Genomic DNA, 26,212 nt, shown 5'->3' with positions numbered 1-26,212 from the left:
GCTACTGAAATTATATTAGCAAATCCTGTGGATATAACCTTCAAATATACCTGGAATCTACTTTTTTTTTTTTAATCACTTCCTTGCTACCACTCTGGCCCTGCCAGGCAGGACCATCTCCTGCTTCCCAAGTTCCACCCTGGAGCCCCTATTCAATCTATTAGAGCAACAAAGCAATGTCGTCCTGTTACCGTGGAAGTCAGATCACCATCTGTCTTTGTTCAAAACTTTTTGTGAATCCTCAGTTCTGTCAGAGTAAAGGTTAAAGGTTCTCCTCCCCTACTTTCCTCTCTAACCTCATCTACTATCCACTCTCCCCTTTGGCCACTTTGCTTCAATCACACTGGCCTCCTTGTTCTTGCTCAAATAGGCCACTTATGCTCCTGCCTTTCTTTTACCCAGAATCCTCCTCCTTTGGTGTCCCCCAAAGTTAGCCCACTGTCTCTCCTTGCCAGAGGTCAACTGCTCAATGGGGCCTGCTTCATCACCCTATTTAATACTGCAACCCCTTCTCCAGCAGTCCTCATTCCTTTGGCTGCCTTTTTTTTTTTTTTTTCTTCCCTGTAGTCCTTTTCACATCTCTAACCTACTATACAGTTGACTTCTTTATGCTCAGTGGTCAGTGTCTGTCTCCCTGAACTACAAAGTCAGCTCCACAGGGTCAGTGATTTGGTCTGTTTTGTTTGATGATGTAGCTCTGGTTCCTAGGATACTGCCAGACACACAGTAGGCACTCGATATGTATTTTTGGATGGATGTCTTAAGAAAAAAAAAAACCCAATCCCAATTTACCAATTAGCTAGATGTGAGCACTATAGTTACATGCGAAATGTATAGATTTCAGGTACTAAAATATAAAGAATATCAACAATAATGTGTGCTCTGTGTTGAGAGTCTGCTTCCCAAGTCAACAATGGTGCCTTTTCTGGTGGTTTCTTATTAATGTGCAGTTTGAGAATCAGTTCTCTCTTCCTTTCCTTAGACTGTTTCTGAATGTGTGTGTGCATGCTAAATCGCTTCAGTCATGTCCGATTCTTTGCAACCCTATGGACTGCAGCCTGTCAGGCTCCTCTGTCCATGGGATTCTCCAGGCAAGAATACTGCAGTGGGTTGCCGTGCCCTCCTCCAGGGAATCTTCCTGACCCAGGGATCAAACCTGCATCTCTTGCATTGGCAGGAAGGTTCTTTACTACCATTGCCACCTGGGAAGTTCATGTTTCTGGATGCTTCCTCAAAATTATTTGGCTTGTGCCTTAGATATAATAAACTTACTAAAATTTATTACAGTAACTTTGAGCTGTTGCCTACACTATTCCTGTTGCTTGAAATGTCCTCTCATCCTGTTATAACTCCCCCATGACTCAAGACTAGGCTCAAATGCAACTTTCTCCGTGAATTTTCTATGACTCTGCCTTTTAACACTTCCCACCCCATACCTTGGATGGTAATTATTTGTTTTGCCTATCTGCGAAGATGGCCGTGAACAAGTCCTCCTATCCTTGTGCACATATGTTGCTCCTCTAAAAGGCACAACCTGTTTTTCCTCCTCTTGAATCCAGGCTACTCTTGTGACATTTTGACTAACAGAAGCCAGAAGACATGACATGATGCCATTTCTAGGTTGAGGCTTCATTTTTGCTCCTTTGGTGCCGTGAGACACTGTCCTGCTAGAAAGGGAGGCCATGAAGAGGTGAGAGAGAGAGAGAGGTTCTGAATGAGAGACTGCAAAGAGGGCCCAGCCAGCTTCCAGCTGTTCTATTTACTTCTGCTGAGATGCCAGAAAAGTGAGTGAAGCCTTTGTGGATACTAGCCATGCCACCTTAGCCAACAGCCTGTGAGACAAAACTGAGCAGTCCTCCTCAAGCTTTGCCCAACTGCAGAACTGAAAGCAAATAAATGGTGATTGCTATAAATCACTGTGTGTTGATCTGTAGTAGCTGGTAACAGATACAGTATTTCATCTGTCTACTGAGACCATAATGCCTTTAGGACTCGAAACATAGTATACTGTGCAAAGTAGGTACTCGGATATTTGTTGAATAAATCAATCAGAATGTAAATGAAAGCTGAAGCACAGTATTCAAACATAACTACTTAGGGATTGTATTTGGTTTTGGACTGTCATTATACCATGGCCAACCAAAAAGCTGACTGACTATATTACTGAAAGTATTAGAGTGTGTTGTCCATCATTATTTCTCATATGATGCTGATGTAATTACCTCTCAAGAACAGAATTCAAAATAAAATTGCTTCTTACAACTCAGTAACAGAATCCCAAACAATCTGATTTAAAAAGTGGGCAGAGGATCTCAACAGACATTTTTCCAAATAAGACAGATGGCCAACAAGTACACGAAAAGATGCTCGAAATCAATAATCATCAGGGAAATGCAAATCCCCAAAATGAAAGATCACCCCCTAACCTGTTAGAATGACTATCATCAAAAAGGTAAGAAATAACAAGTGTTGGTGAAGATGTAGAAAGAAAGGGAACCCTCACACACTATTGGTGGAAATATAAATTGGTGCAGTCATTCTAGAAAACAGTATGGAGGTTCCTCAAAAAACTAAAAATAGAACTACCACATGGGGGCTTCCTTGACAGCTCAGTTGGTAAAGAATCTGTCTGCAATCCAGGAGACCCCAGTTCAATTCCTGGGTTGGGAAGATCCACTGAAGAAGGGATAGGCTACCCACTCCACTATTCTTGGGCTTCCCTTGTGGCTCAGCTGGTAAAGAATCTGCTTGCAATGTGGGAGACCTGGGTTTGAACCCTGGGTTCAGAAGATCCTCTGGAGAAGGGAAAGGCTACCCACTCCAGTATTCTCGCCTAGAGAATTCCATGGACTGTGTAGTCCATGGGGTCACAAAGAGTTGGACACTACTGAGTGACTTTCACTTTCAACAAGAACTACCAAATGATTGAGCAATTTGACTTCTGAGTACTTATCTGAAGAAAACAAAAACACTACTTTAAAAAGATATATGCACCCTCATGCTACTGCAGCATTATTTACATTAGCCAAGATAGAAACAACCTAAGTGTCCATTGACGGGTAAATGAACAAAGATAGTGTGTGTGTGTGTACACTCACACACTCACAACAGAATACTACTCAGTCATAAAAAAGAATGAACTCTTGCCATTGTGACAAAGTGGATGGACCTTGAGGGTATTCTGTTGAGTAAGTCTGATAGAGACAGACAAATAAGATTTCAGTCATACACAATCTCAAAATCAGAACAAATGAACAAACGAAACAAAACTCACAGACACAGAGACCAGAATGGTGGTTGCCAGAGAGAAAGAGGGTTGGAGGGACAAAATGGGTGAAGGGGGTAACCGGTACAGACTTCCAATCACAAAAATAAATAAGTCATGAGAAGTAATGTACAGCCTGGTGACTAGTCAATAATATTATATTGTACATTTGCATGGTGACAGAGAGTAATTAGACTTACTGTGGTGATCATTGCACAATATATACATATATCATTATGTTGTACACCTGAAACTAATATAATGCTAAATGTTAACTATATCTCAATTAAAAAAAAATACCTCTTGAGCAACAGTCCTTAACATAATGCTACTATATGAACTCAGAATTTGTTTTACATATTTCTAAACACTGTATTTATTTATTTGGGGCTGTGCTGGGTCTTCGTTGCTGCGCAGGCTTTTCTCTAGTTGCAGTATGCAGGTGTCTCATTGCAGTGGCCTCTCTCGTAGCGGAGCACGGGCTCTAGGGCGTACGGGCTTCAGCAGTTGCAGCATGTGGGCTCAAGAGTACAGGCTCAGTAATTGTGGCGCGTGGGCTTAGTTGTATGGCGCATAGGCTCAGTTGTTGCGGCATGTGCCATCTTCCCGGACCAGGGATAGAACCCATGTCTCCTAAATTGGCAGGTGGATTCTTTACCACTGAGCTATCAGGGAAGCCCCCTGTTTTACATATTTTAAGTTTTCAAATGATCTTTTTTTGGGGGGCTTACTGTGTGGTATGCAGAATCCTAGCTCCCCAACCAGGTATCAAACCCATGCCCTCTGCAGTGGAAGTGTGGGGTCTAAACCACTGGACCACCAGGGAACTCCCGCAGATTGTCATTTATGGAGATATAGTTCATTCTGTATATATGCATTTTCTTCTATTAATTAAATGCAAAAGAATAACATGACATATTGCTATCACTGACCATTCCCCACCTCCTTATCTTTCTACACTTCTCACTCTCTTTGTTTGCATAACTGAAGAATACTTGCTTATAAAAGTGCTATGTATCCACCGAGTTGTTTAAAATGTTGAGTGGAGATAATAACAATATCGCTTTCCTATCACTACATTTGAAAAGAATAAGATGTTTTACAACTAATTTACACTAATGTGTATTTTGTACATTTCTCCAATGATTTTTCATTGCTATTATAACATTCCACTAGATGGGTTTGGAATTGCTCATGCTTTCCCTCAGCTTTTAACCACCAGAATTTCAGTTAAAATTTCTCAGATCTTATAGAAAATTTAATTAAATTCTTTAATTTTCTTAACCATTAAAGTCTACTGAAGAAGCCAGGCCTTTGATATTATTTCTTGAGAGAAGAAGAGCACTGTACCTATGGATGCTATGGGTTAGAGAGAAACCAGTGACAAAATAGGAGCATGTGACAGTGGACAAGAGGGCCAGAGAGATCGCAGGGGCTCTTAGCCACTCAAGGCCCTGAAAGGGGGTGGGCATGAGCAGGAGGGCCATGTCTCCCTTGCTTTCACGCTTCCTTGTTCTGCCTGACACCATAATAAGCCAGGAACGGACAGTTCTCATGAAATGATACTGGGATCAAACAGGCATAAAGACTGAATAATGGTAATATTCATATTCCTAAGGGTACAAACTATTATAATTTATGATTTCAGACTGTTTCAAAACTCTCTGCAAAGAAAATAAAATGCTGACTATTCTACATTGCAACATTACAGAAATATAAGTGTGATGAACTATTCCTATATCAACCAAATTCTCATTTCCCCCTCAATTAACTCAGTGCAGAATATTGTTTGTTCTTCCTATTTGCTGGATTTTCACACTTCTCTTACACACACACACAAAGGCAAAGAAAGAATAATGGAATTTTAGAATGCATGTACATTTTAATAAAAATAAGGAAATGGAAATGATAAAATTGTTCCTATTAAGAATTATTACAACTCTCCAAATATAAACCACTTCAACAAATTTTTATTTGTAAGTAAAATTAACTTTAAGATGTTCTTCATAAAAACATTAAAGAAAAAATTTCATTACTATCATTGCTATAAGTCAGTATCTATTCACAAATATTAAAGTTAGTAATAAAAATGACTTACCTTCACATCCCTGTGAATTATGTTATTATCGTGACAATAGCGTAGAGCTTCCAGTATCTGTCTCATGTAATGACTGTAGAAAAACAAAAGAAATCTAGAACTGTAAAAAAAACTTTTATTTTTAAAACTTAATATACAATGTCCCTAGTTTGTAACTCCCACCTTCATACTCGCTGCCCACAGACACTTTTCATTTGAGTAGACAAGATTGGTGGAATGCACAGCTTCATAACGAAAAAGTTGGCAGACATGTAAGTTTGAGCTTTATGAAGAAATAATGTGTTCTACATTTTCTAAGATATCTAAGTCAAAGGAATTTTCACACATTCACACAGCTCCTAGGTAAAATAGCTCTTCAAACTAAAAATTCAACCTTAAAATATGAAAAAAATAAGTAACAGTTCTCTGACATTCAGTTAATTTTACTTAGTTACTCTGGATTGCTATTAAGTGAGCAGTGCTCAGAAGTACACAAAGAATTCTAACTCAAGGGGTAGGAGTCTTTCATCTGCCAGCAGAGGCTGGTTAGCTGTCTTATTTCCATTTAGCTCTAAGAACAAACAAGAGAGAACCCCCTTATGCCTACAATTTCTTTTTGCAACATAATCAAGTATTAGATGGGGTATCCTTGAACAAAGCAGATTCCTTCTGGGCTGAAGGAAAATCAAACTCCTCACAAGGCCAGCAGGGTCCACCGAGGCTCTGAACTGGGTCCAGGAGAAGAACAGAGGAGGAGTGAGCATTTAAAAGTGCTAACAGGGTCATTAGCCACTGGGTGTGACAAGAGCAGGTCATTCAGTATTACTTGAGAACTTACTTTGATTTCCTTCTCTCAATTCTAAAGTTCTTCTTCTGCAATCCTACTGTTTGTCTTTAAGGGTCTTTTTCATCTTCTCTTCCTCTGAATTTTATTCCCTACATAGCTGTCATTTTCTTCCTACTATCTTCTTTTCTCATTTTTCCCCTTTTCCTTCCCAACCAGCCATGACACAGAAATGCAATTTACTTAGCATTATTTATTGGTTAGTATTTACTTAATTTTGTTTTTTTCTATCCAGATCTTTCATTCTCCAAACTTTAAAATAAAGGATGAAGAAAGCTTATCTCTGGAATTCCCTTAACAGAATGTCCCTGGCTAAGGACTGCCTATCATAAAAAGAACCCAGGATCCCTGAGGCATCAATGGCTTCGTGGAGGATGGTGTATAAGCTATACCACTCTCCAAGATACACAATGGAGATGCTTCATAATTGAAATGCTCCCCTCTGTGTGTGGAATCTCACAGACCTCATGTAGAGACCTCATCTATTCTGGGCCAGCGGTGATTTTCTGATGCAGGAAGAAGTGAAGAGCTACCCTTAAAAGGCCCAGATCTCTCTCAGCTTCAGCTGGGTCTTTTGATTGGCTGTATCCTTACAATTGTTCAGTAAAGCCTGGTGCTAGGGAAGAATATCTCTCTGATTTGTGAGAATTTGATTTGATAATCTGATCCTGTGTGTTAGTTTACTCCACAATTCATCACCTCTGAAAAACAGAGGTAATCAGTAATTGGGTCAGCCATTTCGAGAAAAACAACACTATCAGTATGATTACTTGGTCTCTGAGTCTTCTTTCACTTGCTCTCACTAGAACAACTGATACAAGCTGCATTTCCCAACAATGGAGTATAGGATCAGAGAGAAGGAAGGTAGAAGTTATCCGGTTGAATGTTCTAAACCAAAGGAAGGATCTATGTGCCCTTGGTTACATGGTCACTGGTACTCTGCAATAGGGGACATACCTAATCATACTTTCTGAGGTCCCTCCCTATTGTCATTTTTAGGAAGGGTTTTAATAAATTTTGCCAAATCCCTCTCTTTGCAGTATCATTTATTGATCCCAATATTACTCTTTTCTTTGGTCCATTCTGGTAAGTTCCTTTCATAAAATCACCATTTTAATAGCAATATAGGTGGATTTTTAAAATCAACAGACTTTCATCTTGATGTACATAAACATCTAACTTTCCTATAATCTCAAGATTGTGAGAGACCTCCAGTCATTTCACTCTATGACATCATCTCTACAACACTGGTATTCTTTATGTTCTAACACCTAGCACAGTGGCAGAGACAGGCTCAAAGTTAAAGAAAAGTAATAGGAATGAGTAGTTCAGTTCAGTCGCTCAGTAGTGTCCAACTCTGTGACCCCATGGACTGCAGCATGTCAGGCCTTCTTGTCCATCACCAACTCTCGGAGTTTACTCAAACTCATGTCCATTGAATCACTGATGCCATACAAGCATCTCATCCTCTGTCGTCCCCTTCTCCTCCTGCCCTCAATCTTTCCCAGCATCAGGGTCTTTTCAAATGAGTCAGTTCTTTGCATCAGATGGCCAAAGTACTGGAGTTTCAGTTTCAGCATCAGTCCTTCCAATGAATATTCAGGACTGATCTCCTTTAGGAAGGATTGGTTGGATCTCCTTGCGGTCCAAGGGACTCTCAAGAGTTTTCTCCAATACCACAGTTCAAAAGCAACAATTCTTCGGCTCTCAGCTTTCTTTATAGTCCAACTCTTACACCCAAACATGACTACTGGAAAAACCTTAGCTTTGACTAGATCGACCTTTGTTGGCAAAGTAATGGATGAGTATGGAACAGAGTAAAACCAGTAGTGGTTTAACATCAACTCTGATAGCCTATCTGCCAGGTATTCCAGTGTCTTTGTGGTTCAAAAAGGAAAAAGTCATCTTCCTCCATCAAGTTTAACTGTTTTATGAAATCAACGCCCAGAATATTTAGTTTTCCCTGTTTGATGCTGCTAAAGATAACAATATGGGAAAATACAAAACTCTAATTCTTTAAGAAATAAATATGAACAATGCTATGCAAAATCTGAGGGTTTCATTTAGTAGGAGAAAGTGGCATACCACTATGCCATAAGAAAAATCAAGAAAGCATTGATTATTAAAGAATGTTTTTTAATTCTAAAATGCAATACAAAATAAAAACTTTTAATTGTGATAAGAACACAAAAGCAAAATGGGATTAAAAAAAAGAACCCCCCCCCCAAAAAAAAGAAAACCCTAGAATATACTTTTAGTGAACAAGGCACAAAATAAAAAAGGATATTTGGCCTCAGTTCTACTATGAATAAATCAGGAGTTAAAAGAAGGAACTAAAGTTAATATATATAAACTCTCATTTGCTTCCTCTCCCTAGCTCCAGGAGTAGAAAACAGCAGCTACCTAAAATTTAGTATATTCTTTATCTTGTGTTACGGTTATGGCTGCTCCACCTCCCGAAATGGGGGCCCTTGCTGCTCAGTCAGGAGAAGAGTGTGCAAAGAATCTGAAGAAAGTCAAGTCATTCTGAGCTTAAAGTTGCATGGGGGTAGTAGTCCCTAAGCTGTTTTCAGCCATATCTGTCCATTGTGCCATAATTATAAAAAGAATGGTAGGAGGGAGAATGTTATAATCATTTAATGGTAACTGTTTCCTAAATGGTAGAAAGTTTGAATAAACACTTACAGGTTTGAACCCTTTAACATACCATGGTTAGTGACTAAGGAGGGTTGCTGTAACTCATGTATTAAAAAGGCAACTTATTGGAGTGGGTATTTATGATATGATTGTCACCAAAGCAGAAAGCTGTACTGCTCCAAATCTATAGGCAAGTGACCCAGTGCATGGCTCCTGTGATTTTTCATATTAAATCTTTATTTTGAGTAGGAACTACTTCTCTTGGAACAATGATGACTACTTGATTGGGAGATCCAATATATTCAGCAGAAAAACTGTGCTGTTATTTCTGTTCTTCTGCTGTTCCGTGCTTTTTCTCAGATTAACTGGTCACAAAACAATCTGCTATCACTAAAAGGCAAACTGAAGAACTAAAGAGGCACATCTGCTAAAAAGCAAAAATCAAACACACACCAAAAAATCCCCAAGTTTCCTTCTACATAGTTCCTGACCTATAAAATTCCTCCTTGTATAAAAGTCATCAGAAATGGAAAAGATGGCAGTGGTGATGTTAAATTCTAAATCCATATAAATAAATCCACTGTTTAATATTTTGCATTTCCAGTCACTGTTTGGTTCCACTAAGGCACATTAAGAGATGCTCCTTGTAAGAGTGGCAGCCTGCTTGTCATTCAAAGAGCAGGATGCTTCATATGATTTCCTTGCCAGCTCCCTTTTACTTCTACCTTTACTTTGGGAAGTTGATACAAATTACATACCTGGCGACAGCTTCACTGTATACGAAACCAGCATCAGCTCGTTTTACGATTTCAAAACACAGATCTGCTCCATCCATACTGTAGAGAGATGTGAAAAAGAAGATAAGGAAAGAGAAAATTTCAGGAAGAAAACATTGAAAGCGAATACATTGTAAGTAAGTTTTTAGTTGACTTACAGCTAAAGATTATAATAAATTATTTAAGTCTCCTTCTTTTGATGAAAAATAGATACCAATTATAAAGGACATTATAACCATCTTAATATTGAAATCACTATGAACGGTGACTGCAGCCATGAAATTAAAAGACACCTGTTCCTTGGAAGGAAAGTTACGACAAACCTAGACAGTGTATTAAAAAGCAGAGACATCACTTTGCTAACAAAGGCCCGTGTAGTCAAAACTATGGTTTTTCCAGTAGTCAAGTACGGATGTGACAGTTGGACCATAAAGAAGACTGAGTGCCGAAGAATTGATGCTTTTGAATTGTGGTGCTAGGGAAGACTCTTGAGAGTCCCTTGGACAGCAAGGAGATCAAACCAGTCAATCCTAAAGGAAATCAGTCCTGAATATTCATTGGAAGGACTGATGCTGAAGCTGAAACTCCAATACTTTGGCCACCTGAGGCTAAAAGCTGATTCATTAGAAAAGACCCTGATGCTGTAAAGACTGAGGACAAGAGGAGAAGGGGGCAATAGAGGATGAGATGGTTGGGTGGCATCATTGAGTCAATGGATATGAGTTTGAGCAAATTCCAGGAGACAGTGAAGGACAAGGAAGCCTGGCTTGCTGCAGTCATGGCGTTGCAAAGAGTGCAACAGGCCTGAGGGACTGAACAACTACAACAGCCTTCTTTGTGGTCCAGCTCTCACATCTGTATATGACTACTGGACAAACCATAGCTTTGACTATACAGACCTTTGTTGGCAAAACGCTGTGGGGCATTGTGGGTCAGGGCATCTCCGACCAGGGATGGAACTCGTGTCCCTTGCATTACAAGGCAGATTCTTAACCACTGAATCACCAGGGAAATCCAATAACTAATTAATTAATAATCATTACTAATCATTACTAATATTACTATTCTTCCAGCATCATGGAAAGCATTCCTTGTTTTATTTCCCTTCATTCTTACTATCATCCCATGAGGTCAGCATCCTTCATGTTCTCAAATAATTTGTCTAAGTGAGTAGACATGTATGTGACAGGGACAGAATTCAAATCCCTACCTATATTCAATGCTCTTTCCATTATCTACAGCTACATCTACTAAGTGTGCAAGGAACAAATATACATATTCAAGCTCAACAGTTCAAACATAGGATGAAGTTCTAAAAGAACAAGTATATTTTATACTTTCAACATATTTCCACCTAAAACCTGGCAGAATACTAGGCACACAGTAAATATTTAATGATTAGTTGACCATATTACATGAAAATACTTTCACATTTATACAAAGCTTCACCAAGTTTACCTAGTTTTCATTTCACGGCCAATGAACTTTTTCCAATGTTCAATAGGATTCTTTTCTAAACTAATTTTTATGATGGCTCAGTCTACTCTGAAGTATGGCAGGGTCTATTTTGCATCATCAGAAATAAAACCCAGATGAATGTGATCATGCATCTATGTGAACAACCCTGATCACCTGCAACAGTCCTACAAGCAGAGTTGCTAGGTCAAGAGGCATAGAAAGAATGCTTTTGATACATATACTACTGGAAAACTTTCAACAATTTACTCCGCAACTACCGAGTGTGAGAGTGTTCTTTCCTACCTTGCTTGCCTCTCCTAGGATGAGTATTCTTTTTAATCTTTGCCAATCAGATAGGAGGAAAAAAAGTCACCCATAAATGCTTTCATTTACATTTCCTTGATTACTAGAGAGGCTGAATATTTTTCATTTCTTTGTGTTGTGGGGAGAAGAAAAGCACTATTTTTAAAGCTGGCTGCAGTTTAAGCTTGGATGGTTGATTTGTGAAGACTAAAAACACATAGTGAGGGAATTATAGTTTTGTTTAGCCTTTTTCCTTTTTAATTGCAAAATGTGAGGATAAGCACTATGCATCTTAGATGAGAGAAGAGTTGGGCAAAGGAGAGAGCTAAACTGATTGCATCATAAAGCAATAAGAATCCTTAGAGCCAGAGGAAGGCTTTTTGGAGGGATCTGAAAGGGGGAAAAATCCTAAGGGTGGGAGAAGGTAGTAAGATGGTGAGAGGCAAACATTTAAAGAGGGAACCAGTCAGTGGGAAATAACTGGAAATCACTTACTGCCCTGGGCTACAGTTACCAGCATGAATCGATTCATTTTCCTGGACATATGTGAAAATACTAGTAATTGAAATGACAATTTCTACATATGCATATACACATACGAGATTATTTTTAGGTTTGTACTCTTTTCCACTATTTTGGTATCTAGTCTGATACCAATTTTAATTCTGCAATAGTATCCATTTTAGTATTTGGCAAAATAAGTCTCATTTAGTCATTACTCTTTGCCAACATTTTCCTATGAGATTTTCTTTTTCTCACAGCTGAAATTTAAAATCAATTTCTCAAACACTATAAAGTTTTAAAAAAATATTTTGCTGAAACAGTATTATATTTATAGATTAACAAGTAGAAATTAACATTTTCCTAACATTCTCATCTGTGAATATGATATCCATCTCCATTTCCTTTTATGTCTCTGAGTTAGAATTTCAAGGTTTTCTTCATATTGGTTCCAAATATTGATTATTGGGTTCCCCACCCCAAGGCATTTTATATTTTTAGTTGCTATTATAAATGGTATCTTTTGGCTATTATACATTTTTTAATACAATGGTTCATAACCAGGGGTACCAAACAAAACCGCCTATATAATGTTTAAAACATGCATGCATGCTCTTTGAGGCTTTAGTCTGAAAGTAAGTCATTACTGTGAAAGTAATTTTTCAATTATTAAAGCTATTTGATTAGTCATTTGTAATGTTAATTGATATTAAAGTAAAAGGCAATCCATTAATTCAAAATTTCATGATATAGAAATATAAGCTAAAAATACTTTTATGCAAATTTTACTCATCATAGAAACTTTAAATATACATATTCATAAAACATACAATCCCAGTATAATAATCTTGAACAAAAAGTTCAATGTCCTAATTCTTGACAAACTTTACTTGATAATATGCTTTTAAAAACAATTATAAGGCTTCTCTTATTGGTTTTCTCTTTGGTTTCCCATCTTAGGGTGTTTCTGAGGCTGCCAAGAAGCTTCAATAAGCATACTCTGAATTTCCTTAGTTGGTTCCATTCTGAGGGAATGAAACGAGAGAGAAGAAATCCTGCTATGGAAGAGTATGGGGAATGTTTCTATACTAAACCCAGAGAAAAACTATGGGATGTTTACTCTGAATTGTGAAAAGTGGTAGGATTATGAATGATCTTAACTGCCCCTCATTTCAACTATCTGAATTTTAAAACTTCTGTAATAAATATGCATTACTTATAAAAAATTTAAACATTATCCAAAAACAAATGCTCCAAACAAACAAAACAGATCACAGGTCTAGAGGGACAAGGTATGGCTGTAAGTATGTGGAAGGGATCAAAATATTCCAGCCCCAAATATGCCACTTTAGCAGAGGATTATTTTGAGCTGAAGGCAACTGAAAATCAGCAGATACATGAAAACACTCTACTCTCCTCCATTCTGCTTACAAATGGGACATTAATTTCCCTTTATTAAAATGACAGAAATTTCCTTTTGTAAAGGTGTTCCCCTCTCATGTACCAGGAAGAAGAAAACCACTCTTACCTGTGTAACAAACCTTATTAAAGAACTCTTTTTTACCATATATTTCCTGATTACCTTCCTACAGTTTACTTCCGACCCTAGATACCCAAACTACCCTCTCCTTCCTTTGTCTAGTCTCTTCACTTTACCTCTTTGTTAAAATGGTATATAAGTCTCTGGGTCTCTGTGGGTTTCACTTTTTCCTGTGCGTATGCCCGCTCCCTATTGCCCACCAAGTGTAAATGAAAATCTTCTCTCCTGTTATTTTGCCATTTGTCTGTTTAATTTGCAGGCCCCAGGTACTTAATTAAGAGTATATAGAAAGTTTTCTTTCCTCCTCTACAATGTATTCTATAAAAGCAGAGAAAGAGAAGGCTCGTAGGAGACTAGTAGCTTCTTGTATGAAGAAGCGCCTCTCAAATTAACTGTGATCATGGTGGTGGTTTAGTTGCTAAGTTGTGTCTGACTCATTTGTGACCCTACAGACCCGCCAGGCTCCTCTGTCTATGAGGTTCCCCAGGCAAGAATACTGTAGTAGGTTGCCATTTCCTTCTCTAAGGGATCTTTCTGACCCAGAGATTGAACTTGTGTCTCCTGCATTGCAAGTGGATTCTTTACCATTGAGCCATCAGGGAAGCCCAACTGTGATGAAGGACTACCTTTCACCAACCCCCCTCCCCACACACACTCTAGTATATTAAGAGCTAATACATTTTTTACAACATACAAAACCATGCTATGATTTCACAGCAACATAAATTATTCTAACAGTTGCTAGATGTTTATACCCAATTTCTGTTCTTATTTCATTATAAAGTGGTAAATGACTGGTAGACTAGAATTTGTCTGCAAACTGTTCTTTGAGGAGCACTGTAAAGAACAGATCAAATCTGGATTTCTCTGATCAGCATTTCCCCTGAAGATGATAAAAACAACCACAAAATCTAGATGAAATATTGGGTACGGAAAAACTCAAACTTTCTGGCCAGCCCAATAAAAAATTTTTTAAGTGTTAAAGAATTAACAGCATAAACAGTGAAAAACCACCTACGAGAACAGAGAAAGGATTAGAACTCAAAGAGGGAAGCAAGAGCTGCTTCTGCCCTGGGGATATGGAGGGGTTATGGAAAGAAGGCAGCTGTGGAGGCAAGAGGTTTCACTTCTGGGGAACTCTAGAGAAGGGACGGGCTTCCCTGGTGGCTCAGATGGTAAAGCGTCTGCCTGAAATGCGGGACACCCGGGTTCGATCCTTGGGTTGGGACGATCCCCTGGAGAAGGAAATGGCAACCCACTCCAGTACTCTTGCCTGGAAAATTCCATGGACTGAGGAGCCTGGTAGGCTACAGTCCATGGGGTCGCAGAGTCAGACACGACTGAGCAACTTCACTGATGCAGATTTACAGGGTGATCCAAGAGGAGAGAAAGTGCTCTTCTTCTCACAAACCACAGAAGAGTCCACCAAGGGGTAAGGCTCTGACAAAATATCTCATACTCCAGGGTGGAAACATAAAGAGTTGCATTTTGAAAACTGCAGTATACAATATATTCTGGTATGTCTTATCAGTAGCATAGGAAAACCCCAATGCTTACCATGGAGATAAAAGCTGAATTTTAAATATTCAGTAAGAAAGAAATAATCAAAAGTGACACTATAGATTTGAAAAAGCAGCAAGAAGAAATTTAAGAACAGAAAAAAATAAAAATTAAGACTTTGAACAGATTAGATAGTCAAAGAGAAAAGTAGTGAACTAGAAAATAATCAGCTTGAAGCAAGGAGAGACAAAACATGGAAAAAATAAAAGTGAGATTAAGGAATGTAAAAGATTACTTTGAAAGTCAGCATATATTTCATTGAAGTTTAAAAAGTGAAAAGAAAATGGAGCAGAAACAATACTAAAAATATAATGACTGATAATTACCCAGAGATGATTAAAGATATCAATCCACTGATTTGAAAAGCCCATTAAACATCAAGGAAGAAAAAGAAATCTATAGTTAGCTGTATACCACTGAAAACTGCAGGAAACAAAGAAACATAGACAATCTCAAAAACAGTGAAAACAACAGACTATCAGACTGATAGCTGACTTTCAGTAGCAACAGTGGAAGCCGGAAAACAGTGGAAAAGTGTCTCAAAATAACTGCCAATATAACCTTCTCTTCTCACTTAATAAATCTTTACAGAATGACGGGGAACACATGTATACCCATGGCTGATTCATGTCAGTGTGTGGCAAAAACCACTACAATATTGTAAAGTAATTAGCCTCCAATTAAATAAAAAGAAAAAAATCTTTACAGAATGAAGGTGGAAAAACAATTCAGATAAGTAAAATACTGAGATAATTTGCCACGAGCATATCTATCCCTAAAGGAAATATAAAAGAATATTCCTCAGGAAGAAGAAATATGAAGAAAACTCAGAGATTCAGCAAGGCATGGAAAACATAAAATGTAAATATGTAGGTGAATCTAAATGAACAATGATTGTATAAAAAACAACTATTTTCTCAGTCTCTCTCTGGAGAGAGAGAGAAATCATATAAAACAGTTACTGTTCAGAAATAGAGAGAGGTAGGTAGTGGGGTGGGATGGGGTATGCCAGGAGGAGATTTACTGATTTTAAATATAAATACTTGACAACAATAACTTATAAGTTAGGAGGTATACTTTAATTTCTAGGTCAACTACTAAGTTCTTTTTCTTTGAATAGACCTTTTACCTTTGTGTATAACTTTATAACATTATGCATTCAGTTCAGTTCAGTCACTCAGTCGTGTCCGACTCTTTGCGACCCCATGAATTGCAGCACGCCAGGCCTCCCTGTCCATCACCAACTCCCGGAGTTCACTCAAACTCACATCCATTGAGTTGGTGATGCTATCCAGCCATCTCATCCTCTGTCATCCCCTTCTCCTCCGGCCCCAAATCCCTCCCAGCATCAGAGTCTTTTCCAATGAGTCAACTCTCCACATGAGGCAGTGGGTTACCATTCCCTTCTCCAGGAGATCTTCCCGACCCAGGAATTGAACCCGGGTCTCCCACATTGTAGGCAGACGCTTTACCATCTGAGCCACCATGGAAGTCCCCCAAAACATTATGCATTAGTCATTTGAAAAACACTGGTCCACTGAGTTATGCAGAATTTCCTAATATTGACATGTTTGATTACATGATATTAAAAATCACTGCTGATTACATTAGAAACATTCTTTAAGTCCTGGGGTGCTTCCCAGGTGGCTCAGTGGTAAAGAATCCACCTGCCAATGCAGGAGATGCAGGTTCAATCCCTGGGTCAGGAAGATCCCCTGGAGGAGGAAATGGCAACTCACTGCAGTATTCTTGCCTGGAAAAACTTATAGGAAGAGGAGCCTGGTGGGCTACAGTCCATGTGGCTGCAAAGAGTTGGATATGACTGAGTGTATGCACACACGCATGCACACACGCCCCTTTAAGCCCTGGGAAGCTGTTAAGCTCATTGTGGCAGATATAAGTTTTCCAAAATTCTAGTTTTCACTTGAAAATTTTGAATTTGATCATCAGCAACAACTGATGAGTTATTTCCCTGGAAGCAGCAGGCTCGCTTTGTTCATTTTTTAAATTGAATGTCTGCCACATACTCAAGTTTGGGTAACTGTGGCTTGTCTGTTAGTCATTCTTTCAAGTAAAAGTGATATCACACACACACACAAAATACTAGTTTGGATTACAACTCAAGATATTGCAGAAGTGGATTTCTAAGACCTAACAAAATTTAAAGAACTGCAAGCAGAGTATGTTTTCTAATCACAATATAGTTAAGTTAGAAATTTAAAAAATAACTAGAAAATTCCCAAATGTTTGGAAATTTAGAAATACATGCTAAATAACCTATGAATCAAAGGCGAAATCACACTGAAAATTAAAAAGCATTTCTAGTATTTCTAATAATGACAATAAAAACTACATATCAAAACTCATGCAAGATTGAGGCATTACATTTCAAGACTGGGGTGTTGCCATTATTAAACCCAGAAATATAAAAATGGCTGAAAGAAGAAGTTGGGGCATAGGTCCAATCTTCCAGTATGGAAAGCTAGCTACAGCCCCATCCCCACAACACACACTCCTCAGTGCTGGAGAAACTTATCTTGTATCAGGTAACCCACTGATGACAAATAAAATACATTAATACAACCTTTTCAGTGGACAATTTTATAATGCTAGACAAAGGTCTTAAAAATGGGCATGTCCTTTGACCCAATGATTTCATTCCAAGGGAAATAATCAGATTATTTGCTGAGTTTTAATGAAAAGGTTTATCACAGCTATTTTTAATAGGGAGAAATGGGAAAAAACCTAAATGCCCAACAAAAAGAGAATGATTAAATAAACTATGGTAAATCCACAGAGTAGGATATTATGCTGCCATTAAAATGATGCTATAGAAGTATATTTATTGATATAGAAAGATGTCCATAATAATTTAAGATGTACAAACATATATGCATTATCTATGTGCATTCAAATGTATTGAGAAATTTTTGGATATTACAACACAGTGTTAAAGAGTAAATGGGTAGGACTCTGGATTTTTTGTTTCCTTTTTACTTAAAAAAAAAAAAAGAACAGGTATTACCATTTTTGTCATACTAAAAACAGTTCTAAATGTTAAAAAATAAAATGCAAAAATATTCCTTCAGTATGTTGTTAAAATAGTATTTATAAGGCAGTCTTAATACTTTAAAAATTATTTAAATTTAACATAAATATTACAAACACTGATGTAAAATATTAGAAAATAAAAGCTGAAGTCAGTGACATTCCACCAGGAGAAATTTTTTTAATAGAACAGCAAATTAAATCTGTTCTATTTAAAAAGGAAATGATAATGAGCAGAAATTAATGAAGAAAAAACAGGGCAAAAGGCAAAGCAAAAAAATATTCTTGGAAAAGATTTATACAAGTGAACTAGAAAAATCCCAATTTTGAGAACTGAATAATAAAAAAAAACTGAACCAATTTTATTACACAGATCTCAGAATAAAATCATTAGAAAATGAGAAAATATTTAAAACTGAATAATAAGGAAAATCAATGCATCAAAACTTATATGCTATAAATGCATATATTAATATTCTAAAAGAAGAAATGTTCAAGATTTATGATAAGCATCCATCTCCATAAGTTATATAAAATCATCAAATTAAAGTCAAACAAATTAGAGGGAAATAAGGATAGAAACCAATGACATGGAAAACAAACAGATACTGGGAGGATTAACAAAGTTAAAAGTTGTTTCTCGTGAAATGATACATTTTGGGCAAGCCTGAATTAAAAAATAGACATATACAGCAGCCCGTATGAAGAATGAAAAAGGAGGAATTCTATATCCTGCAGACATTAAAAAGATGATATCAAAACTTTATGCCAAAAATTTGAAAATTTATATGAAATGGACAAATTTCTAGAAAAATAAAACTCATTAAAACACAAAAAGAATTAGAAAACCTAAGTAATTCTTTACTAATTAAAGGAACTGAAATAGTAATTAAAAACCTTCTGGCATAGAAAACTCTAGGCCTAGATGGTATTTCTCACAAGTTCTACTGAACACTGGGAGGAGAAATAAATAAAAAGCAGGAACAGTTTCCAATTCATTTTATGAAGCTAGCGTAAACTAGATATAAAACCTGTTAAGGACAGCATGTGAAAATTAATGGCCAATCTCACTAATGAACATAGATGCAAATAAGCCAAACGAAACTATACTGAGCTATATTGAAAAACTGTAACAGGACCAAGATGGGTTTACCAAAGGAATGCAAAACTGTTTTAACATTTGGAATTCAATTAATAGAATTCTGTACACTGAGATAGATTAAGGAAGAAAAAATAGTGACCACCTCAATAAAAGGAAAAAATATTTAATAAAACTATGGATTTAAATCTTAAGAAATTCTTAAATTGAAGAAGGCAAAAATGTCTACCCCAACAATTTAACAATATTGTGAAGGTTCTAGCCAGAGCAGTAAGGGCAAGATAAAGAGATGAAATGTATAAGAATTGAAAAGGAAGAAACAAATCATCATTATTTACAGATGGTATAAGTGTATATGCAGAATATTCAAAATAATCTAAGGAAAAATGAAAATGAATCAGAATTTAGTAAAATTATTGACATAAAACAAATGAAATTAAAAATTTTTTTTTCATTAAAGAGCACAGGAATAAATCAAATAAAAAGATGTGTAGGATCTCTAGACAGAAGAATATGATTTTTTTAAGAGAAATTAAACAACTAAAATAAATGGAAAGAAAATTATCTTGTTCACAGACTGGAAGACTCAGTACTGTAAACAGCTCATCTTTCCCAAGTTAAAGCATAAATTCAATGGAATTCCAATCAACATCCCAACAGGTATCATATTAGAAACTGTTAAGCAGAATCTAAAATGTATATGGAAATGCAAAAGAACAAGAAGATCCAAGTATTTTGGGAGAACAATGGTGGGAAGATTTGCTCTACTTCAAAATTTTATAATACAAAGCTTAATAATTAAAGCTGTACGCTATTGACACTAGGATAGACAAACAGGATAGTAGAACATAAGAGCAAGCCTAGAAACACACACACACACATATGGATGCTAGATATAGGACAAAAAAGTAACTGCAGAGTATTGGGCAAAGACAGTCTCTTCAAATAAATATGTGCTTCTGTGGACCTGAATGTTCATAGCAGTACTATTCACAATAGTCCCTAGATGTCAACAATCCAAATGTCCATTGGTAGTAGAATGGATAAAATATTAATATATTTACAAAATAGACTATTAAATAGTGATCAAAAGAAATTAGCTATAGGTACACAAAAATTTGGTTAAATCTTAAAACGTAAACTGCATGATTTTTTCTATATACAGTTCAAAAGCAAATAATCTTGCTTTGTTGTAATAAAGCTAGGATTTATTGAGTGCTTACTATGTGACAGGTATTTTCTAAGTGCTTTATGTGCACTAATTCATTTAACAGTTACAAGAGGTCTATGAAGTTAAGTATTTTTACCGCCCTTATTTCACTTATGAGAAAACTGAGAAACAGCAGACATTAAGTAACTTGCCTAAGACATCACATAGCTAGTAAGTGGCAGAGCCAGGATTTAAACTCAGGCAGTTTGACTTTAGAGACCATGCACCCAAATGTTCAGTTTACAAAGAGGGAAACTTCTAACTTCTGTTCAAGGTTCTGAGTCACTTAATGGAAGACAAGAGATTATAGCTAAGAAGGTCATAGTATGAAGGAGGGCTCTGAACAATCACATTTTCATGGTGTCATGGGGAACCCATGCTCTAGAACAATCTAGTGGTATCTTCGAAATGCAAAGCCTCCATTTTCATCCTTCCAGATGATACATGTAAATACTTGATTGTTGATATGGTTTAAATGAATTCTCTATACGTAAGTTTGCTGACAGATGCTTTAATCCTTGCATACACAAATCAATCTCTATTGATTAGAAATACCCACAACTTCGTTTTATTTTCTTCTAATTCAGGGCTTTTCTTGTGGTACTGTCTTGACATCTTCACAAATGTCCCATCATCTTTTCTCAATACTTTTATGCTTTATGATCTTGCTGGAAATGTCCTCTCTCCACTCTTCCACCTCTCTCTCTCCTACACTTATGTTGATGCTCTTAATCAACTTTGTACAAGCCAGCCTGCCTTTTCCAGCTCCCAAATGTTTCCTCTACTGATCTCTTGTGAAGTGAAGTCTCTCAGTCGTGTCCGACTCTTGGCGACCCCATGGACTGTAGCCTACCAGGCTCCTCCGTCCACGGGATTCTCCAGGCAAGAATACTGGAGTGGGTTGCCATTTCCTTCTCCAGGGAATCTTCCCAACCCAGGGATCGAACCCAGGTCTCCCGCATTCCTGATCTCTTAGGGCCCTAAGAATCTGTGCCTCTCTATGGTCACTTAGAACTATGTTGCCAATTATTATTATTATTTATTTCATGGATAGGCACTTGACTGGTTTGCATAGTTTGACTATAAATAACATGAAGGCATAAACAAGCCTTTTATCACTTCATAATATCCCACATATTGATGAATATTCACAAATACTTTTGCAGTGAATTCATTTCTGAAAGAGAGAGGAGTCATAGACACACGATCTTTTTTTTTAAAAAACCCTTTCCCCATCTAAAATGGGCTTTCCCTGATAGCTCAGTTGGTAAAGAATCTGCCTGCAATGCAGGAGACCCTGATTTGATTCCTGGGTCAGGAAGATACGCTGGAGAATGGATAGGCTAGCCACTCCAGTATTCTTGGGCTTTCCTGGTGGCTCAGCTGGTAAGGAATCCACCTGCAGTATGGGAGACCTGAGTTTGATCCCTGGGTTGGGAAGATCCCCTGGAGAAGGTAAAGGCTATCCACTTCAGTATTCTGGCCTAGAGAATTCCATGGACTATACCCGTGGGATCACAAAGAGTCAGACACGACTGAGTGACTTTCACTTTCACCCATCTAAACTAAGTTAATTTGGGGAGGAGTTATAACAGTGCATATTAGAATTTCGATGGAAGGAAAGGGTGTGTCTTGGAGGGATTCAGACAGCCTTTGTGGAGTTGGCAGCTTCTGAGATGGGTCTTGAAGAAAAGTAGAGGGGAAAGGGAAAAGTGGAGCCATGAGAATGACAGAAAGCGAGCAAGCGGGGGCGTGGTGAAGACTACAAGGTAGTTAAGAGGAGAGCAGTATTTCAAGGCATTTTCTCTGACAAGTCAACAACAATAAAGCTGGGAGCACTAAAAAAATGAGTCAACATGTTAGGTGGGTTTGGAGGAGATTGTGGAAATACTCAAGGGGTCATAATTGGAGCCAAGTGCTCCTCTCCCATCTATTTTGAAAATTAAGGTACAATATTACATTCTTTCACATGAACAGACAGGGACCAGAGAAGGTATTTATACAGGCTTATTAACTATAATATGGAAATATATAGAAATCTTCATCTCTTCAGTGGAGAAGGGAAATGTGCCCTGCAATGGGAATTCTTAATAAAGCAATTTTGATATATTATCAAGTACATTAAAATGACTGAGCATATCCCTCTATGTCTATGTACAAGCTGCATTTATTTTGGTGGGAACTGTCCCTGCCCATTTGTATGTGAAGCTTAATATCTTCCCTTCCATTGGGGTGAGCTTTCTTTATCTGTGTCTAGTAGAATATAACCCTTTTATATGCCAATATTGAAGCAAATTAATTTTCTAGTTTTTTTTCAATTTTAGCTCAATCTACTGATGTTTTCCTTTGTGAATCTCAGTCCTTTGAAGTCATAAAAGCTTGCCAAAGATCTGTCAAATAATTTTAATTTTTTTGCTAGCTTTCCTATGACTTGTTTATATAAACTCTATTCTGTCTGTGGTTTTCTTTTTTGGTGGGAGGGGTTAGACCTAAACTGACTTCTGAATTGCTAATGCATTTTCTCAACACTATTTAAAAATCCTTCTTTTCCTATTATATTTACTGCACTTTGTATGTCCTGCTGAAAGGACTCCTTTGAAGAGAAATGCCTGGCACTGGCTGGCAAGCAGTATTTTTTGTCCTGTATCCTTCTAAGTGGATCAAATGCCAAAGGTGGTCTGAGGTATTTTGTGGGTCTGAATGTTTAGTACTGTCTAAAATCAAGCCTACCACGGCTGGGTGCTGCAGATTAGGTAACATCTGAAGGGTACTGGCTCACAGCTCTGTGAAGGAATAGATGTACCAAGAAGCTCTTCAACTGAGCATGGGTAGACACAAGGAGAGAGAGAGCATCAAAGGAAGGGAAAGGTCATGGTCATCAAGAGCGAAGACAGAGCACACTGCACACACTGTTCTACCTCACAACTTTGCCTTGGATCAGCCCTGGTGGCTCAGTCAGTAAAGAATCTGCCTGCCGTGCAGGAGACCTAGGTTCGATTCCTAGGTCGGGAAGATCCCCTGGAGAAAGGAAAGAACACCCACTCCAGTATTCTTGCCTGGAGAATCCAATGGACAGAGGAGCCTGGTGGCCTACAGTCCATAGGGTCACAAGAGTTGGACATGACTGAGTGACTAAACCACACAGCAGGGTAAAGATTCAAAGTTGTTCTGACCCACATGTGAGGCCTCCCTTAGTTTAGGCCAACCTGGAGCATTTGGAGGGCCTGAAACAAGTGTACCAATTGAAGTCCATGATGCCATATGTTTAAATATTAAAAAATTATACATGAAACTTACAAATTGCTAAATATGTTCTAACCTTTGACCATGATTCATAAGGGCCTAGAAGTTTAGGATCTATTAAATATTCTTGGGTTCCTTGGATTTCCTTACCAGAATGTGGCATCTTAGGATATCCAGCCCTTGGCCAGCCCTCAATTTTTACCCCACCCCCGGCTCCATGCCTAATCTTACAGCCTTCCTATGCTGTGCCTGATATCCTAAGGTACAAGTGGGAACAGTCCAACCACAGATTTTACAACTACTTATCAAGGCCACTGTGGAGAAGGCAATGGCACCCCACTCCAGCACTCTTGCCTGGAAAATCCCATGGACGGAGGAGCCTGGTGGGCTGCAGTCCATGGGGTCACGAAGAGTTGGACACGACTGAGCGACTTGCCTTTCACTTTTCACTTTCCTGCATTGGAGAAGGAAATGGCAACCCACTCCAGTGTTCTTGCCTGGAGAATCCCAGGGACGGTAGAGCCTGGTGGGCTGCCATCTATGGGGTCGCACAGAGTCAGACACTACTGAAGCGACTTAGCAGCAGCAGCAGCAGCAGCAGCATCAAGGCCACTGACTTCCCTTCTTGGAATGGTGTCTTCGGCCACCCCTCCTCTACTTATTCTTATTCCTTAATGCTGGGTCAATTAAGGTTGTTAGTTACAAGAAACAGAAACCAACTCTGGCTGACTTAGGCAGAAAAGGAGTTTATTAATAGGACACTGGATTGCTCAGAGTGGTAGAGATGTCTGTGAAATCAAGACTGGTGCTGTGCTGTCAGAAACAAAACCCTGAACTGATCTGACGAGGGCACCACTGCAGCTGTTCTACACCAGCTGCAGCAGCTTGCACCACTGTATCTGTTAATGCTAGGTGCTGGAGGCCTTCCAGAGTGCTACTTCAGCTATACCAGTGATTGTACCTGCTATTACCTGAGAGTTCCACATGGCCCTTGTTTTTTTGTCAGTAGCTATTACATCATGAGTGGATGTCTCTGACTCATGAAACCCGTATCATATTCTCATATCCCAACGGCCAAGGAGAGCAAACACCTGGCATTTTCAGCTTCTATAGTAGAAGTTGGGCTTTGTCCTCCGTCAAGACTCATAAGATGGGATTTTCTTCAAATATCGGAAGAGGTTTCAGACACAAGACAGTCAAAATCAATGAGAAATGACCCCTTCCTGTGGGTTCTGTTCTCAAGTCTACCTTCAACTGCTTGTGGCACCTAGCTCGTGCTACTTAACCTTTCAACCTTGAGTTGACAATGACTCCTCAATAAAATGATGTGATTCGATTTAGTAATCTCTAAAACTGCAAGGAGATCCAGCCAGTCCATTCTAAAGGAGATCAGCCCTGGGTGTTCTTTGGAAGGACTGATGCTAAAGCTGAAACTCCAGTACTTTGGCCACCTCATGTAAAGAGCTGACTCAGTGGAAAAGACCCTGATGCTGGGAGGGATTGGGGGCAGGAGGAAAAGGGGACGACAGAGGATGAGATGGCTGGATGGCATCACTGACTCGATGGACGTGAGTTTGAGTGAACTCCGGGAGTTGGTGATGGACAGGGAGGCCTGGCGTGCTGTGATTCATGGGGTCGCAAAGAGTCGGACACGACTGAGCGACTGAATTGAACTGAACTGAAAGTCTTTTAATACCACCCCCCTCCCAAGAAATTCTGATTCTTTGAAAAAGGACTGGTTTGAAAGAATTTGCCACTTCTAAAATTGAAATATAGTGTAAGATATTATTTATCAAGTTTTAGAAACTGAGTGTTGTTCTAAGGCCTATCTAGATATCAAAGGTTGATTTGTCACCATTTTCCTGACTCCTTATCAATGCTGTTTGACAATGGTGCCTCCTAGTGGGTGAGGAAACTCCAGTTACAAATGACAGCAAAGGATCCTAAGACAAGAGCAGCAGACCTCTGGATTTGTTTATGTCAAGATGTCCCTCAGTTTGGTTTTCCGAAATTCTCAGAAAAGAGAGGAAGGCAGTTGTGAACACAACTTCTGTTCTGTTTACTAGGTAAGAACTTGACTGTTAGCCCTCAGTGTTCTCACCAGTCCCCTCTACCAAACACGCACCTCCCAAACCTTCAACATGCACACTCACACACACACACTCATACACACACACACACACTTCTCTTTCAGTTAAAGCTCTGAAGGAACAACCAAAAGAGGAAGAGGGGCGTCCAGCCACAAAATCATGATAAGTCATATGACAGAATTTTAGAACTGGAAGTTTAATTGGAAGATTTGCTTTAGGTCAGTAGCTAATTCATGGCAATTGGAACTAGAACCTCAGCTTCTTGATTCTCAGCTCCCTGTATAGCCCCACGCTTTTTTGAAGGAGGAGGTTCTTTTTTTTTTGAATCAAGATCGAAGGTTAGAACATATTTAGCAACTTGTAAGTTTGATATATGACCTTTTTATACATAATTTTCCCTTGCTTTAGCATAGACTTATGTGGTTTGTTGAAAGGATAGTAATAGTCTACTTCTTTAAGGGCCTTTTAAAAAAGTACTGCAAATCCTCACAGATGAAGAGATCTCATCTGTGCTTTCTTTCCCCTCTGACCAGAAGACAGACAGATGGTTTCACGGTGCTA

The 26,212-nt window shown here is 38.3% G+C and overlaps 1 protein-coding gene across 8 annotated transcripts in view; it reads right to left on the bottom strand.

Annotated features, from left to right (window-relative positions):
* The window catches only part of CASK (calcium/calmodulin dependent serine protein kinase), a 374,286-nt gene that overhangs the window by 180,023 nt on the left and 168,051 nt on the right, over nucleotides 1-26,212 (bottom strand). For all 8 annotated transcript variants that reach the window (XM_024987781.2, XM_024987783.2, XM_024987784.2 and 5 more), the window contains exons 4-5: nucleotides 9,582-9,659; nucleotides 5,364-5,436 (exon numbers count right to left, since the gene is read on the bottom strand). In XM_024987781.2, the coding sequence (XP_024843549.1) occupies nucleotides 5,364-5,436; nucleotides 9,582-9,659 (151 nt within the window). The remainder of the gene's footprint in view (nucleotides 1-5,363; nucleotides 5,437-9,581; nucleotides 9,660-26,212) is intronic.

This window comes from Bos taurus, chromosome X (genome assembly GCF_002263795.3).
Source record: "Bos taurus isolate L1 Dominette 01449 registration number 42190680 breed Hereford chromosome X, ARS-UCD2.0, whole genome shotgun sequence".
In the NCBI taxonomy this organism is placed as follows: Eukaryota; Metazoa; Chordata; class Mammalia; order Artiodactyla; family Bovidae; genus Bos; species Bos taurus.
This window is presented reverse-complemented; position numbering and strand designations above follow the sequence as displayed.